Below are 14929 nucleotides of genomic sequence, written 5' to 3'. Positions count from 1 at the left end.
TGAAGGAAAAGGAAGATCTCGAGGAAACCCGCATGAGAGCCTTTACTTGTATTGAATGATAACGTTTGTTAACTTACGAGTTTTAACTTCTACCACACCTCGTCACACAACTTCTCGAAGCAGCTACAGTCCGTCAATAAGGGTCCCAATACGGCAATCAGCAGGCCGATTGCCGTAAACTGACATGTGACATCTCAATAGAAATATCCTTAAGAATCGTGATCGTTACAGTTGATAAATTTGCTATCGCGGACGACTAATGCACTATATCGCATTTGGTCATTATCGACATTTTGATGACGTATTGGTAGCACGGACCTATTTATAACCCGACTAAATCGAATATCTATGGTAATCACTTGGTAATCTAGCAATTTACATGGACATAACAGTCTCCTAAATTTGGCTACGTTACTTATTACAAATAAGTAGTTAGTCTGTGGTACCTAACTATTTAAAACCCCAGACCACAGAGTACAATTTTTTGTTGTTTTTCCTTAGTTTACCCGTTTGTTTTTTTTGATTAATTCTGCAACTTTGCTTGCTCCTCGGACTCCGGAGACTTAGTTTTTCTCACTGAACTTATACGCAAATGCCTGGGCACTGATTTGCCTAAGTATTGGGACCCTTATTGACGGACTGTGGCTGCTTCGAGAAGTTGTTGTGTGACGATGTGTGGTAGAAGTTAGAACTCGTAAGTTAACAAACGTTATCATTCAATACCTACAAGTAAAGGCTCTCATGCGGGTTTCCTCACGATCTTCCTTTTCCTTCACAGCTAAGCAAGTGATATTTAGTTGTTACAATGGTATTAAACTCCGAAAAGTTAGAGGAGTTTTAACAGCGTTTCATAAAGTACCTATTATACAAATTGAGTCCATTGCTACTGGGGGTTATGACTTCATAGTAAGTACCTCCACACTACAAGTGCTTTCTCGAGTATATTTCCTTATGTATCTAGAGCTGCCTAAAACGTTGCTCTTCATATGAAAGTTTGGATGTTTCTTACTCCTTCGCACCACAAATATTTAAAGAAACAATTTGGATTAGCTAAATTAGCAACAAAGATACCATATACACTAATTCTAAAGTCTTCGCAGACAACGTCATACCTAAACAGAAGCTGGTAGTGCCTAGTGGTATAGATTAAGCAACACAGTCAGTGGTCACTTACTCAGTTATCATAATTTTTTTTCAGGCAAAGGTGATACAGTGCTGCATTCATTTCTTCATCCTGACAAAGATATGGATTGGGATATGTTGTGAACTCGAGCTCTTGGACCCCGTGCAGAGACAAATAAAATAATGAACGGTGCCAGATTAGATTTATAAGAAGCAGATGGTGATATAATTAAAATGTCAGAATCTAATCTACTTTAATAAAAGAAAACATAAAAAATCATCAAACTGTTGTTTTATTTGCCTAAATAATTCAAATTCCAAAGTAATTTCTAGTGGTTAGGATGTCCACCTCTGAATAATTGAAGGTTGGGGGTTCAATTCTAGGTACGCATCTCTAAGAGTTATGTGCGTTTTAAACAATTAATTATACTTAACTTGATTTAGCGGTGAAGGAAACATCATGAGGAAATCTGCATGCCTGAGACTTCTCCATATTGTTCTCAAAGGAGTCAAAGGTATACTATTGTATTATGTTCAGCCTGTCGCTGGCTCACTATAGAGTACGGTTCTCTTGAGTGTGAGAAGAGTTTTGGCCATAGTCTACCATGCTGGCCAAATGCGGATTGGTAGACTTCACACACCTTTGATAACATTTTGGAGAACTCTCAGGCATGCACGTTTCCACACGATGTTTTCCATCACCGTTAAAGCAATGATATTTAATTATTTACTTAAAATGTAAAAAGTACTCTGTGATTCTCATTTCTCAGTGTTAGTATACCTCTATATTTATTGTACTCTGTGCATCAAACCTACTAATGAAAGAGTCATCACATATTCTTTTAAAAGTACTTATGAGACTTATATTAGTCTAAAAATGCTTTTATACTATTATACTAGCTTCTAAAATTAATAATTGATTTCTAATCTAGCAGAAGAATTACTATAGCCTTTTTTAATCCCTTTCATAACTTTATTTTAATTAATATGAGTAGTAAAACGATTTGCGGATAGCTTATGTCACTGATAAAAACACCTCTCGAGTTGTTTCAATGAAAACCTCATTTGACGTAACATTTGTCGAGGTTCTTATATGACATCAAACTTCAAAATGCGTCCGCAATAGCATTTTTCATACAATAAATTTTATCGATAGTGTAAATGAACTGTCAAAACATTTTTTTGTCCACATCTATCCTTTGTGGACTGTCTCACCGAACCGTGATAGGAAAACCATATTTTGACATTGATGCTGTCATTAAATGATAGATGCAGTCGATTCGCAATCGGCCTGCTGCAGGCCGATTGCCGTAAACTGACATGTGACATCTCAATAGAAATATCCTTAAGAATCGTGATCGTTACAGTTGATAAATTTGCTATCGCGGACGACTAATGCACTATATCTCATTTGGTCATTATCGACATTTTGATGACGTATTGGTAGCACGGACCTATGTATAACCCGACTAAATCGAATATCTATGGTAATCACTTGGTAATCTAGCAATTTACATGGACATAACAGTCTCCTAAATTTGGCTACGTTACTTATTACAAATAAGTAGTTAGTCTGTGGTAACAATTTAGAACCCCAGACCACAAAGTACAATTTTTTGTTGTTTTTCCTTAGTTTACCCGTTTGTTTTTTGTGATTAATTCTGCAACTTTGCTTGCTCCTCGGACTCCGGAGACTTAGTTTTTCTCACTGAACTTATACGCAAATGCCTGGGCACTGATTTGCCTAAGTATTGGGACCCTTATTGACGGACTGTGGCTGCTTGGAAGTTAGAACTCGTAAGTTAACAAACGTTATCATTCAATACAAGTAAAGGCTCTCATGCGGATTTCCTCACGATCTTCCTTTTCCTTCACAGCTAAGCAAGTGATATTTAGTTGTTACAATGGTATTAAACTCCGAAAAGTTAGAGGAGTTTTAACAGCGTTTCATAAAGTACCTATTATACAAATTGAGTCCATTGCTACTGGTGGTTATGACTTCATAGTAAGTACCTCCACACTACAAGTGCTTTCTCGAGTATGTTTCCTTATGTATCTAGAGCTGCCTAAAACGTTGCTCTTCATATGAAAGTTTGGATGTTTCTTACTCCTTCGCACCACAAATATTTAAAGAAACAATTTGGATTAGCTATATTAGTAACAAAGATACCATATACACTGATTCTAAAGTCTTCGCAGACGTCATACCTAAACAGAAGCTGGTAGTGCCTAGTGGTATAGATTAAGCAACACAGTCAGTGGTCACTTACTCAGTTATCATAATTTTTTTTCAGGCAATGGTGATACAGTGCTGCATTCATTTCTTCATCCTGACAAAGATATGGATTGGGATATGTTGTGAACTCGAGCTCTTGGACCCCGTGCAGAGACAAATAAAATAATGAACGGTGCCAGATTAGATTTATAAGAAGCAGATGGTGATATAATTAAAATGTCTGAATCTAATCTACTTTAACAAAAGAATACATAAAAAATCATCAAACTGTTGTTTTATTATAAGAAGCAGATGGTGATATAATTAAAATGTCTGAATCAAATCTACTGTAATAAAAGAATACATAAAAAATCATCAAACTGTTGTTTTATTTGCATAAATAATTTAAATTCCAAAGTAATTTCCAAAGCTAAATCAATTAAATCAGAAAATGATTTGACTTTTGGACATTACTTTGGGGAATAATTTTAGAAGTTCCCCGAAGAGCCTAGTGGTTAGGATGTCCACCTCTGAATAATTGAAGGTTGGGGGTTCAATTCTAGGTACCCATCTCTAAGAGTTATGTGCGTTTTAAACAATTAATTATACTTAACTTGATTTAGCGGTGAAGGAAACATCATGAGAAAATCTGCATGCCTGAGAGTTCTCCATATTGTTCTCATAGGAGTCAAAGGTATACTATTATGTTCAGCTTGTCGCTGGCTCACTATAGAGTACGGTTCTCTTGAGTGTGAGAAGAGTTTTGGCCATAGTCTACCATGCTGGCCAAATGCGGATTGGTAGACTTCACTTCACACACCTTTGATAACATTTTGGAGAACTCTCAGGCATGCAGGTTTCCACACAATGTTTTCCATCACCGTTAAAGCAATGATATTTAATTATTTAGTTAAAATGCACATAACTGTTCTCCAAGAAGTTATAGGTGCGTGTAAAAAGTACTCTGTGATTCTCGTTTCTCAGTGTTAGTATACCTCTATATTTAATGTACTCTGTGCATCAAACCTACTAATGAAAGAGTCATCACATATTCTTTTAAAAGTACTTATGAGACTTACATTAATCTAAAAATACTTTTATACTATAATACTAGCTTCTAAAATTAATAATTGATTTCTTATCTAGCAGAAGAATTACTATAGCCTTTTTTAATCCCTTTCATAACTTTATTTTAATTAATATGAGTAGTAAAACGATTTGCGGATAGCTTATGTCACTGATAAAAACACCTCTCGAGTTGTTTCAATGAAAACCTCATTTGACGTAACATTTGTCGAGGTTCTTATATGACATCAAACTTCAAAACGCGTCCGCAATAGCATTTTTCATACAATAAATTTTATCGATAGTGTAAATGAACTGTCAAAACATTTTTTTGTCCACATCTATCCTTTGTGGACTGTCTCACCGAACCGTGATAGGAAAACCATATTTTGACATTGATGCTGTCATTAAATGATAGATGCAGTCGATTCGCAATCGGCCTGGCCTGCTGAATCACAGACTTTTATTTCTGGTCGGTGATCACAGAGTACTTTGTCCTGAATAAAGTAAATTGAAAAATAAAAAGCTGCGGTAATCAAATAAAAAGCGTATAATTTGAAACTGTAAAATATGTCGCAGAATGACGTGCTTTATGTGAGGAGGGATAAAATTACATCTGTAAGTTACCTTTTTGTTTCAATAGTAATGTAATTCGTATTAAGTATTTTGTTCATTGTCCGCTTTTGTTTTGTTGCGTTAGTTTGGTATGTTAATCAGGAATGGATTCTGTTATAAGTTAGTGTTAGTTTGGGATGGATTCCATAGTCGGGGTGAAAACCTCTTACCTCTTTCCAGGCTGTGTGTATGTATGCTACATCCATACACACAGCCTGTCCCAGCCACTTTTAGGGACCTATGCCCACACTATGTCGTCAGACCATCTTAGATTACTTCCCAGATTCCTTTTGCCTAGTGGTCCTGTCCGTTTTGTTACATTTTGTCCACCTCTTACCATAATACTACTGTTTTAGTATACAACCGTATACTAAAAGAGTAAAAAATTAGACAAATTGTCAACATGACATGGAGAGAGGACATTAGAAGCAAAACACGGTAATGGACGCCCTGGAACATGTCCTAAAATTAAAATAGCAATGGCTGCTTTTTATAAGGGTTCCGTAGTAAACAAGTTATGTGTTAAGCCCAACTTTTGGCTTGTATGTTTCAGTCTGAATCGGGAGATGAAGAGAACGATAATGACATCTGGGATGATTGTAAGCTGAACAATGCATATGACAAGGCTCTTAACATGGCCAATATTGAAGTTGCCAAGCGACTTGCCATGTCCACTAATACAGAGGGTGATGGTATGCTTTTATTTGTCTTAGTTCACCAACAATTTACTTCATCATTGTCATCCTATCACTGGCCCACTACTGAGCACAGGTTTCTTCGCAGAATGTAGGCCATAGTGTACCACACTGGTCAAGTGTAGATTGCCAGACTTCACGCAACTTTTTAGAGAGCAGTATGGAGAACTCTAGCATACAAGTTTCCTCAATGTTTTCTTTCATCATTAAAGCTAGTGATATTAATTGTTTAGAATGCACATAACTGAAAAACTTGGTGCGTGCCCGGGATCGAACTCAGAACCTCCCGAATGGGAGGTGGATGTATTAACTCTTAACCAATAGGCTATCACAGCTATAATAACAAGGTTGCTACATTTGAGTTTAAAACAAATTCTTAAAGTCCTCATATCTCCCATAGGTCCTCATATCAGCTACGAGTCTTATTAATTTTTTTGATACATCTACATAATCTAACCTCAGCTTGCCGGGATATTACAGACATGATCGAAATATATTATATTATAATATTACTAGCTGATGTCTGTGGCTTCGTCCGCGTGGAATTAGGTTTTTAAAAATCTCGCCAGAACTCTTTGAATTTCCGGGGCAAAAAGTAGCTTATGTCACTCTCCAGATCTTAAACTATATTCATGCAAAATTAAGGTCGATCCGTGGCTCCGTTGCGACGTGATTGACGGTCAAACCAATAAACCAACAAACAAACACTTTTGCATTTATAACATGAAGTAGTGATTAAGTATAGATATCATAAGTATATTTATATTAGTATGAATAGTATAAGTCATTAGTCATAAGTCTAACTTGTAATGCGCTTTGGCATTAGCTGTAAGCATATCAAGAATCTATCACTACCCATTTTATAAATGCGAAAGTGTGTTTGTTTGTTGGTTTGTCCTTCAATCACGTCGCAACGGATCGACGTGAATTTTGCATGGGTATAGTTGAAAGACCTGGAGAGTGACATAGGCTACTTTTTATCCTGGAAAATCAAAGAGTTCCTATGGGATTTTTGAAAACTAAATCCACGCAAACAAAGTCGCGGGCATCAGCTAGTAATAAAATAAAATAAAAATAATATATATTTAGTAATAAGATGTATGATGTGGCGTTAGATAGGGAAAAATGGAGAAGTCTAGAGGAGGCCACATAGGCCAAAGAGGACAACCTGATTTGTAAATTGCTGGTGTTACCAATTTTTTAGAATAAATTATGTAGGATAGGATAATTAATTAATAATAGGAAATAAGAAATTAGTAATACGGTTAGTTAGTAATATAAGATGTATAAGATGTATAATGGGGCCGATTCTCTTGTGCACAATCTCTAAACTAAACTAAATTAACACGTCTAAATCTAGTGCTATCCTTTTCGGCAAGCAACATTATGACAGGGATAGCAATAGATTTAGACGTGTCATTTTAGTTTAGTTTAGAGATTGTGTACAAGAGAATCGGCCCCATTGTATCCGAGAATAAAGGCTATTTTATTTTATTTTGTTTATTTATTTTAATAAGATGTAATTTCTAGGTTCTACACCCAAGAAGCCTGTCTTAACTCTTACTCCACCTAAAAGTAAAAAGAAGAAGAACAAGAGTAAATGGAAGGCAGGTATGAACTGCCGTGCTCTGTATGAGGAGGATGGGATGGAGTATGAGGCTATCGTCATGCGAATTATCAATGACAAAGAGTGTGTTGTACGTTTCTTAGGTAAGTTGTTGTATAGATTTCTTGTTGCGATTTTTGCAGAACATGGATATTTTATGGACTAAGAGCCAGCGCATGCCAGACCTTCGTTATTTTATAAAACCCCAACACAGGATGGAACGATCAGCGACTATGAAGTTTGGATCATGGTGACTTTAAGAGATAACAGGTAATAAAGGTGCTAAAAAATCTTAGGTGCCGTATTATACATTATATATAAGATGTATAAACGACGTACGTAGTATTAAGTCAAATTTCTTTATATTTTCTTCTGAACAGTATTAGAAATCACGTCATGCATCGAGGGTTCCAAACGCGCCCAGGTCTAAGAAGAGCCCACAGTAAACTCTTCTCATTCTCTCATTCTGAGACCTGTGCTCAAGCTGAACTGGCAATGGACAGGGAACATAGTTTGTAAAACTGATAGACGTTGGGGTCTCAAGGTCTGGAATGGCGACCTCGCATCGGAAGACGCAGCGTTGGAAGTCCCCCCACTAAGTGGACGGACGACATCAGATGAGTCGCAGGGAGCCGCTGGATTCAGGCGGCGCAAGACCGTGGCGTGTGGAAGTCCCTACAAGAGACCTATATCCAGCAGTGGACGTCTATCGGTTGATGATGATGAGATGTAAAAGACGTCTTTCCTAATCTTTTATCTTTTTGATACTTTCAGGCTATGAAAACTCCGAGATAATACTGATAAGCTCCTTGAAACCGTCTCTCGGTAAAGGAGAAAGGAACAAGCAGATTCAGGAAGCGTTAGCGGACGGCGACTTGAGCGTTCACTCCAACCCTGCCGAGGACATGGACTGCAGTGACAGGCAGAGCCCTGAAATCAAAGGTAGTATTTTTTTTAAGAATACTAGCTTATGCTCGCGACTTCGTCCGCGTGGACTACACAAATTTCAAACCCCTATTTCACCCCCTTAGGGGTTGAATTTTCAAAAGTCCTTTCTTAGCGGATGCCTACGTCATAATAGCTATCTGCATGCAAATTTCAGCCCGATTCGTCCAGTAGTTTGAGCTGTGCGTTGACAGATCAGTCAGTCAGTCAATCACCTTTTCTTTTTATACACTTAGATTAGCCCTGTTAAATGACTAATATTCCCCTTACCCCTCCAACTAAGCGTCACGCTTGTGCTAGGTGTAGGTACGACAATAGTGTTAGGGCGGTGTTAGTATGGCGCGGCAGACTAAGAGTAGGCGGGGACAGGATGGGCATAAGTCAGAAGTAGTATTCTTACAGTTTCATGCCTTAATAGAGACCAGTGTAATACCCGCTCATGTACCAGCTGAGTAGCATCGAGGACAACGCCTGATCCTCGCCCTCAGTCTCCTGGCGCGGCAGACTAAAAGTAGGCGGGGACAGGATGGGCATAAGTCAGAAGTGGTATTCTTACCGTTTCATGCCTTGATAGAGACCAGTGCAATTAATACCCGCTTATGTATCAGATGAGTAGCATCGAGGACCTGATCCTCGCCCTCAGTCTCCTGGCGCGGCAGACTAAGAGTAGGCGGGGACAGGATGGGCATAAGTCAGAAGTGGTATTCTTACCGTTTCATGCCTTGATAGAGACCAGTGCAATTAATACCCGCTTATGTATCAGATGAGTAGCATCGAGGACCTGATCCTCGCCCTCAGTCTCCTGGCGCGGCAGACTAAGAGTAGGCGGGGACAGGATGGGCATAAGTCAGAAGTGGTATTCTTACCGTTTCATGCCTTGATAGAGACCAGTGCAATTAATACCCGCTTATGCCATTCGCTAGAGAATCGAGAGGCGCGTCGTTTCGGCCAATCGAAAACAAGAAAACGTCCGATAGAAACTCTTAAAGAAAACATAAGTATCAGCGCGGTATCCATCAAACGGTCCAAATCTATGGAAACATCACGTAAGTCAGTTTATCCATAGTTTTAACTTATAGATATGCTTAGTATGAGACTACATCTCGCCGACGTTGATGGGTCTCGAGTGTCGGAATATATTCTTTATATTCTTTATTTATTTGCATTCATGTCTTACATCATAACATATATAATATTACAATATTACAACATGAAGCCCCGTCAGGGCATTACAAAATATAACATTTGTACATTATATATAAATCATAATATTACGTCATTCTAAACTTCGATACATAGTTATTTTAAGTAACAATTTCAGTTCAAGATTGGAAAGTATAGCATACAATAATTATGTATACTATGTAATACTTCAAAACTTATTACGTGTTAACAATTACAAAATTTCAAGTAAGTAGGTATAATATATTTAAAATGTCACATATTACTGTTAGACACGAATCTATACTAAAACCGTAATAGAGAGAGAGAGCCTCTGAGGGCCAGACCTTCGTCATTGTATAAAAGCTTAAAGTTTCTCTGCGCATTCTCCCTAACGACGATTACGCATTGCACTTCTGTCATCCAAATTCTATCGGTCATCCGTGAGAATACCAGCGATTATCTACGACATAATATGTCATAAGCTCCCATACAAAACAAAAAGGAACGTATTTTCACGGACTCGGATCGGATGAGTGCGTAACCGCCGTAGCACAGAGAGGAACGATCAGACCTTCATTATTGTATAAAAGCTTTAAGTTTCCTTGCGCTTTGTCCCCAACACAGGGAGGAACGATCAGCGATTATTAAGCTAGGATCATGGTGGCTTTGGCAGATAACAGGTAACAAAGATGTATAAAATATTTCTTCACATGTATAAAGCCTATTTTTTTATATATTTTCTTTGGAATAGTATTAGAAAACATGTCATGTCTTGCTAGACACTAAGGGCCGGTTGTTTCAACAAATTTTGACGGACACGTAACCTTTAAATATGGCGCTAACGAACGTAAGTATAGAAAAAGCGTTGATTCAGCATCTATTAGCGCTAACGTTCGTTAAAAAGTTACGTTTACGTTAACCAGTGCTGGCGCCATTGGTGATCGTCAAATCAGCCCCCCAATTGTGTAAGAATAACCATTTCATGGCTATCGCAATCGTCAAGAATTCTGCCCTTTGATTGGCTGTGAAAAAATGTAAACAGCGAATCAACCAATCAAAGGGCAGAATTTCTTGACGATTGCGATAGCCATGAAATGGTTATTCTTACACAATTGGGGGGCTGTTCGTAACTTCATACTTCCTACATACAGAACGTTTTATTTACAAATTATAATGGAATCAATTTAATTCAATGCTATTAATGGTAGTTTTTTTCAAGATGAAAGAGAATGTGTAAGAAAGAAAAAGTGTTTAAAATGCGAAGTAGCAATATTAACAACTATATAATTTAATATTAAATGAAATAAAAAAGGATATGGAGAAATAAGTTAATTTAAAGGGTTAGTTACGCAACCAAAATAACAATGACGAACAGTTTTTTGTACAATGAAGCAACGCTCTTAAATTAACAGGTGTTAAAGTTCGTCTACGTCTGTTAAATTTTAACGAACGTATCTTACGAAGACCAATGGTTTGAAACAACCGGCCCTAAGGCTGAGATCTGTAGACCGCACTTAGACTTTGCTCAGACTTAAGATTGAGTTAAAACGCGACAGATTTATTTGAGAGATATAGCGCTGTCTCGTTTTAACTCTGTCTTAATTCTAAACTAAGTCAGAGTACGCTCTATAGATGTCACCCTTAGTATCGTGGCAACCCCGTGCCAGACACTCAAGACATATTAAAGTTTGTGTTTTTTTTTTTTTTCATTTAATAAACACTAGACTTAATGCAGTTTAAATCGCAATAGGGTTTTTAGAAACTTTTTAAATTAAGTACTTGTTAAATCGATTTACTCTGACGTTATTGTGTTTCGAATTTTGACGCTCGAATTCGATCAACGTTGGTGAGATGTTAAATCCCATACTAAACCCACTCTAAAGTTGCTTATTCTGATTTACGTGGTGTTAGAAATTGTGATGATACGTCCACTATAAAGTACGTCTTTATATTATTCTTTAAGTAATTAGTTAATAGGTACCTTCGTTGCAGCTAGGCACCGAGGACAAACCTCTGTGGTTTTTTCGGTGTTTTTAGTTTAAGCTTTTATTTGTATGTATTTTGATTTGATAATAAATTAAAAATAAAATAAAAATAAATTTTCAGCATCTTTGAAGAAAAAGAAGTCAAAGAAAAACACTGCAAGGATAACTAATGGGTTCACCCTTCCCGACTTGCCGTCTATGCATTTGCCAAGTTTCGCTGATCTCAAAAATGTAAGTATAATGCGTCCGAACTGACAAAGGGAAAAAGTTTCCACCATACTCTCCAGTTCGTTAAATATATAATTATTATATCGTATTATTATGTCGTGATTGAAGGACAAACCAACAAACAAACATTTCACATTTATAAGAGTTGTGATCATAGACGAGGAACATTAAAACGGGCTTTTACATTGATGTTTCCGAAAATCTTTTCTGAGTAGGTACCTACGTACTTTATAACGTATCTTACGTTATAAAGAGCTAGTTTTGCCCGTGACTTCGTCCGCATATGTTAGTTCTGGATAAAGTAGCTTTCTAATGGTGAAAGTGATTAAGTAGTTTTAGAGTTTATCAATTACAAGCAAACAAACATTTCCTCTTATAGTATTAGTATAGATAATAATCCATATATTATAGAAAATCTCAAGTTTCTAGACCCAGTTGTCTGTAGTGATATCTCAGTCAGTCAGTTTCTTATTAAAAATGTTTGTTTTCAGTTAGCTGCAAACGACATGCCCATTCCACCCCCGCCTCCCCTGATTATGTCGCGCCAGGAGACTGAGGGCGAGGATCAGGCGTTGTCCTCGATGCTACTCAGCTGGTACATGAGCGGGTATTACACTGGGCTCTATCAAGGCATGAAACGGTAAGAATACCACTTCTGACTTATGCCCATTCTGACCCCGCCTACTCTTAATCTGCCGTGCCAGGAGACTGAGGGCGAGGATCAGGCTTTGTCCTCGATGCTACTCAGCTGGTACATGAGCGGGTATTACACTGGGCTCTATTAAGGCATGAAACGGTAAGAATACCACTTCTGACTTATGCCCATTCTGACCACGCCTACTCTTAATCTGCCGTGCCAGGAGACTGAGGGCGAGAATCAGGCTTTGTCCTCGATGCTACTCAGCTGGTACATGAGCGGGTATTACACTGGGCTCTATTAAGGCATGAAACGGTAAGAATACCACTTCTGACATATTACCTATCTCGCCCCCGCTTCCCCTGAGTTGCCGCTTAAGGAAATTGAGGGCGAGGATCAGACTTTGTCCTTTGATCTTTATTATGAGGCCCATAAGACCTTTTTAGTCCATGTACCTATAATATATCTTGAATAAACATTTCAAAAGTCACAAAGATTTTCATGTGTCTTTAAACTTTTTTTTTCTTTTCAGTGTTCGGGAAGGAAAAAGATCAATAAATTGAAAACTATGTGTTGCAAACTTTTGACTATTGTTTCCCTTATTTTTTTCGTAACTGTTAAGTAATATTTTGGTGGTTTTCCAGCAAAATTTATCTCAAACTAAAATAGTTGCTGGTGTTAACCTATTTTTCCTAAACTGACTTAAAAGGTAAACAAGTAACTTCTCGCCAAAATACGCACAGTACGCGGCCAAAAGTAATGTATATCGACCTTTAGAAGGAGATAGCAAATTTGTAGAGCACTGTCTCGGTCATTGAGACCGACAAAGCGTTATGTGGGTATATGAGTGAAAGACACAACGCTCTACAAAGCCCAAATATAATTCTAAAGGCCGATGTGTTTCGGCCGCGTACTGTAAGAGCGGAGGTACTGATTCTGAGCACAACCTAATTTTAGAGTATTCGCATCCTCTTCTTACTAATGTAATATGAAAAGGACAGACGCAGTTTGACGGTTTTAAATTTAATTTTTAGATGGTAAAACCCGTGATTTTAGCGCACAGTCGCGAGCCTACTGTTTAAATTTGTAGCGTGCACTAAAATTTAGTCTTTAAATGTAAAGTTCATGTTATGTCCCTTTTTAGCATTGTTAAAAAGAAAAGGATGCAGATACTCTAAATTTAGTTTAGAGAAAGACAACGGAATCGGTGCCACTGAAACGAGTATATTGACACGGAGAACTGACAATGAAATCGTAATACGAGTAAAAACCTAACTCCAGAAGGTCTAAAGCGCCAAGCAAATCGCGTCGCTTAAGCGTTACTCCCGAGGAGATTTCTGCGATTTGTTTATCTTATAAGACAGCTAAAAAAAGTATTGTACTAGTTTAATAGGTGTGCTAGTTACGAAATACGTTAGGTCTGTCTCGATTATTGAAAGGCAAAATATTTAATATTATTGTAGTAAATAAAATATGGTGACGAATTAAAAGATAAACAGTTGTTTCAATAAAATTTTATTTTGTAATTTCATTCACATAACATAAACTAAATAAAAATAGAAAATGCTGTGTTACCGTTTAAAAATAAATTAAAATAAAATTATGCCTCCGAAATCATTATTACGATAATAATTTGTCAAACTATGTACAAAATATACATTTTGATAATACACTGATAATGAGTCGTTTTTATTTTCATTGGTCTGTAATCATTATTTATATGAAGTAAAGGTGCATTTACACATTTCCACGAGATGCGAGACGCTTGTTTACAGTTCACACTACAGACACACTATAACTAATCTAATCCCCTGCCATCATGTTGGCACCATTGAAAATCACACAATAATAAACCCTAAGTTCTAAGAAGTAAAGCAAACAAAGCAATGGTGATGGCATAGGACAAGTGAGGATGACCAATCAGCATTGAGCTGTGCTGTGCTAAGCTAACTTTCTGGTGCTACATTTTTTCTACAAACAACAAGCTGAGCGACTGCAACAGCGCGACATCAAGTGCAAGCGAGATAGACGGAAGACTGAGCGAGGTGAGCAAAGCGATAACGAGTGAGCCAGCACGTATCGCGTGATCCTTGCTATGTTTTAAAAAAAGCCCACCAGGGTTTGTTTGTGTTCATTACAATCTAAGAGTAGCTTTAGCGCACAGCATAGAGCTCAGTGTTGATTGGTCACCCTTACAGCCGGTTCACACATGTCTCCGTTTTACTGTTCCGTTTTATCGTGTACGTTTTTTTTCGTCGATGGCGTATGTATAAGCAACTTCACACATGGCACAGTATTCTGTATACAGTAAAAAATATCGTTCCGTGAAAAAATTACATTCCGTTTTGTCATCGAATACTGGACGGACGGAACGGAAATATACGGATACGTAGAATTTTAACGGATAGATACTGTGTGGTATACTGCGAGTTTTCTGTTCACACATCGCATCCAGTAATGACGGATCCGTTGAACGTTATACGGTGCCTATGTGTGAACAGAGCATAAATTTATGACGTATCCGTTAAAAACGTACCAGTAAAACGGACTCCCATGTGTGAACGGGCCGTTATAGTGAACGGTACATTCGTCTCCGATGTCGTCTCACACTCGCGCAGTGGTGACATTATGCGCGACATGTCGTGTGACGAA

At 37.6% G+C, this 14929-nt stretch overlaps 1 protein-coding gene across 2 annotated transcripts; it reads left to right on the top strand.

The window, feature by feature from the left end:
* Positions 1 to 4852: 4852 nt before the first annotated feature.
* Smn (survival motor neuron) lies at positions 4853 to 13947 on the top strand. 2 transcript variants are annotated; one of them, XM_069504203.1, is made up of 8 exons: positions 4853 to 5020; positions 5571 to 5709; positions 7243 to 7422; positions 8093 to 8260; positions 9187 to 9309; positions 11534 to 11643; positions 12132 to 12280; positions 12810 to 13947. In XM_069504203.1, exons 1-8 carry the CDS (start codon positions 4973 to 4975, stop codon positions 12838 to 12840), a joined length of 948 nt encoding a protein of 315 aa, XP_069360304.1. In that variant the 5' UTR covers positions 4853 to 4972; the 3' UTR covers positions 12841 to 13947. The 2 variants fall into 2 exon arrangements, with proteins under 2 accessions (XP_069360304.1, XP_034833474.1); XM_034977583.2 differs by lacking the exon at positions 9187 to 9309.
* The last annotated feature ends 982 nt before the right edge of the window (positions 13948 to 14929 follow it).

The sequence above is a fragment of the Maniola hyperantus genome, chromosome 17 (assembly GCF_902806685.2).
Source record: "Maniola hyperantus chromosome 17, iAphHyp1.2, whole genome shotgun sequence".
In the NCBI taxonomy this organism is placed as follows: Eukaryota; Metazoa; Arthropoda; class Insecta; order Lepidoptera; family Nymphalidae; genus Maniola; species Maniola hyperantus.
This window is presented reverse-complemented; position numbering and strand designations above follow the sequence as displayed.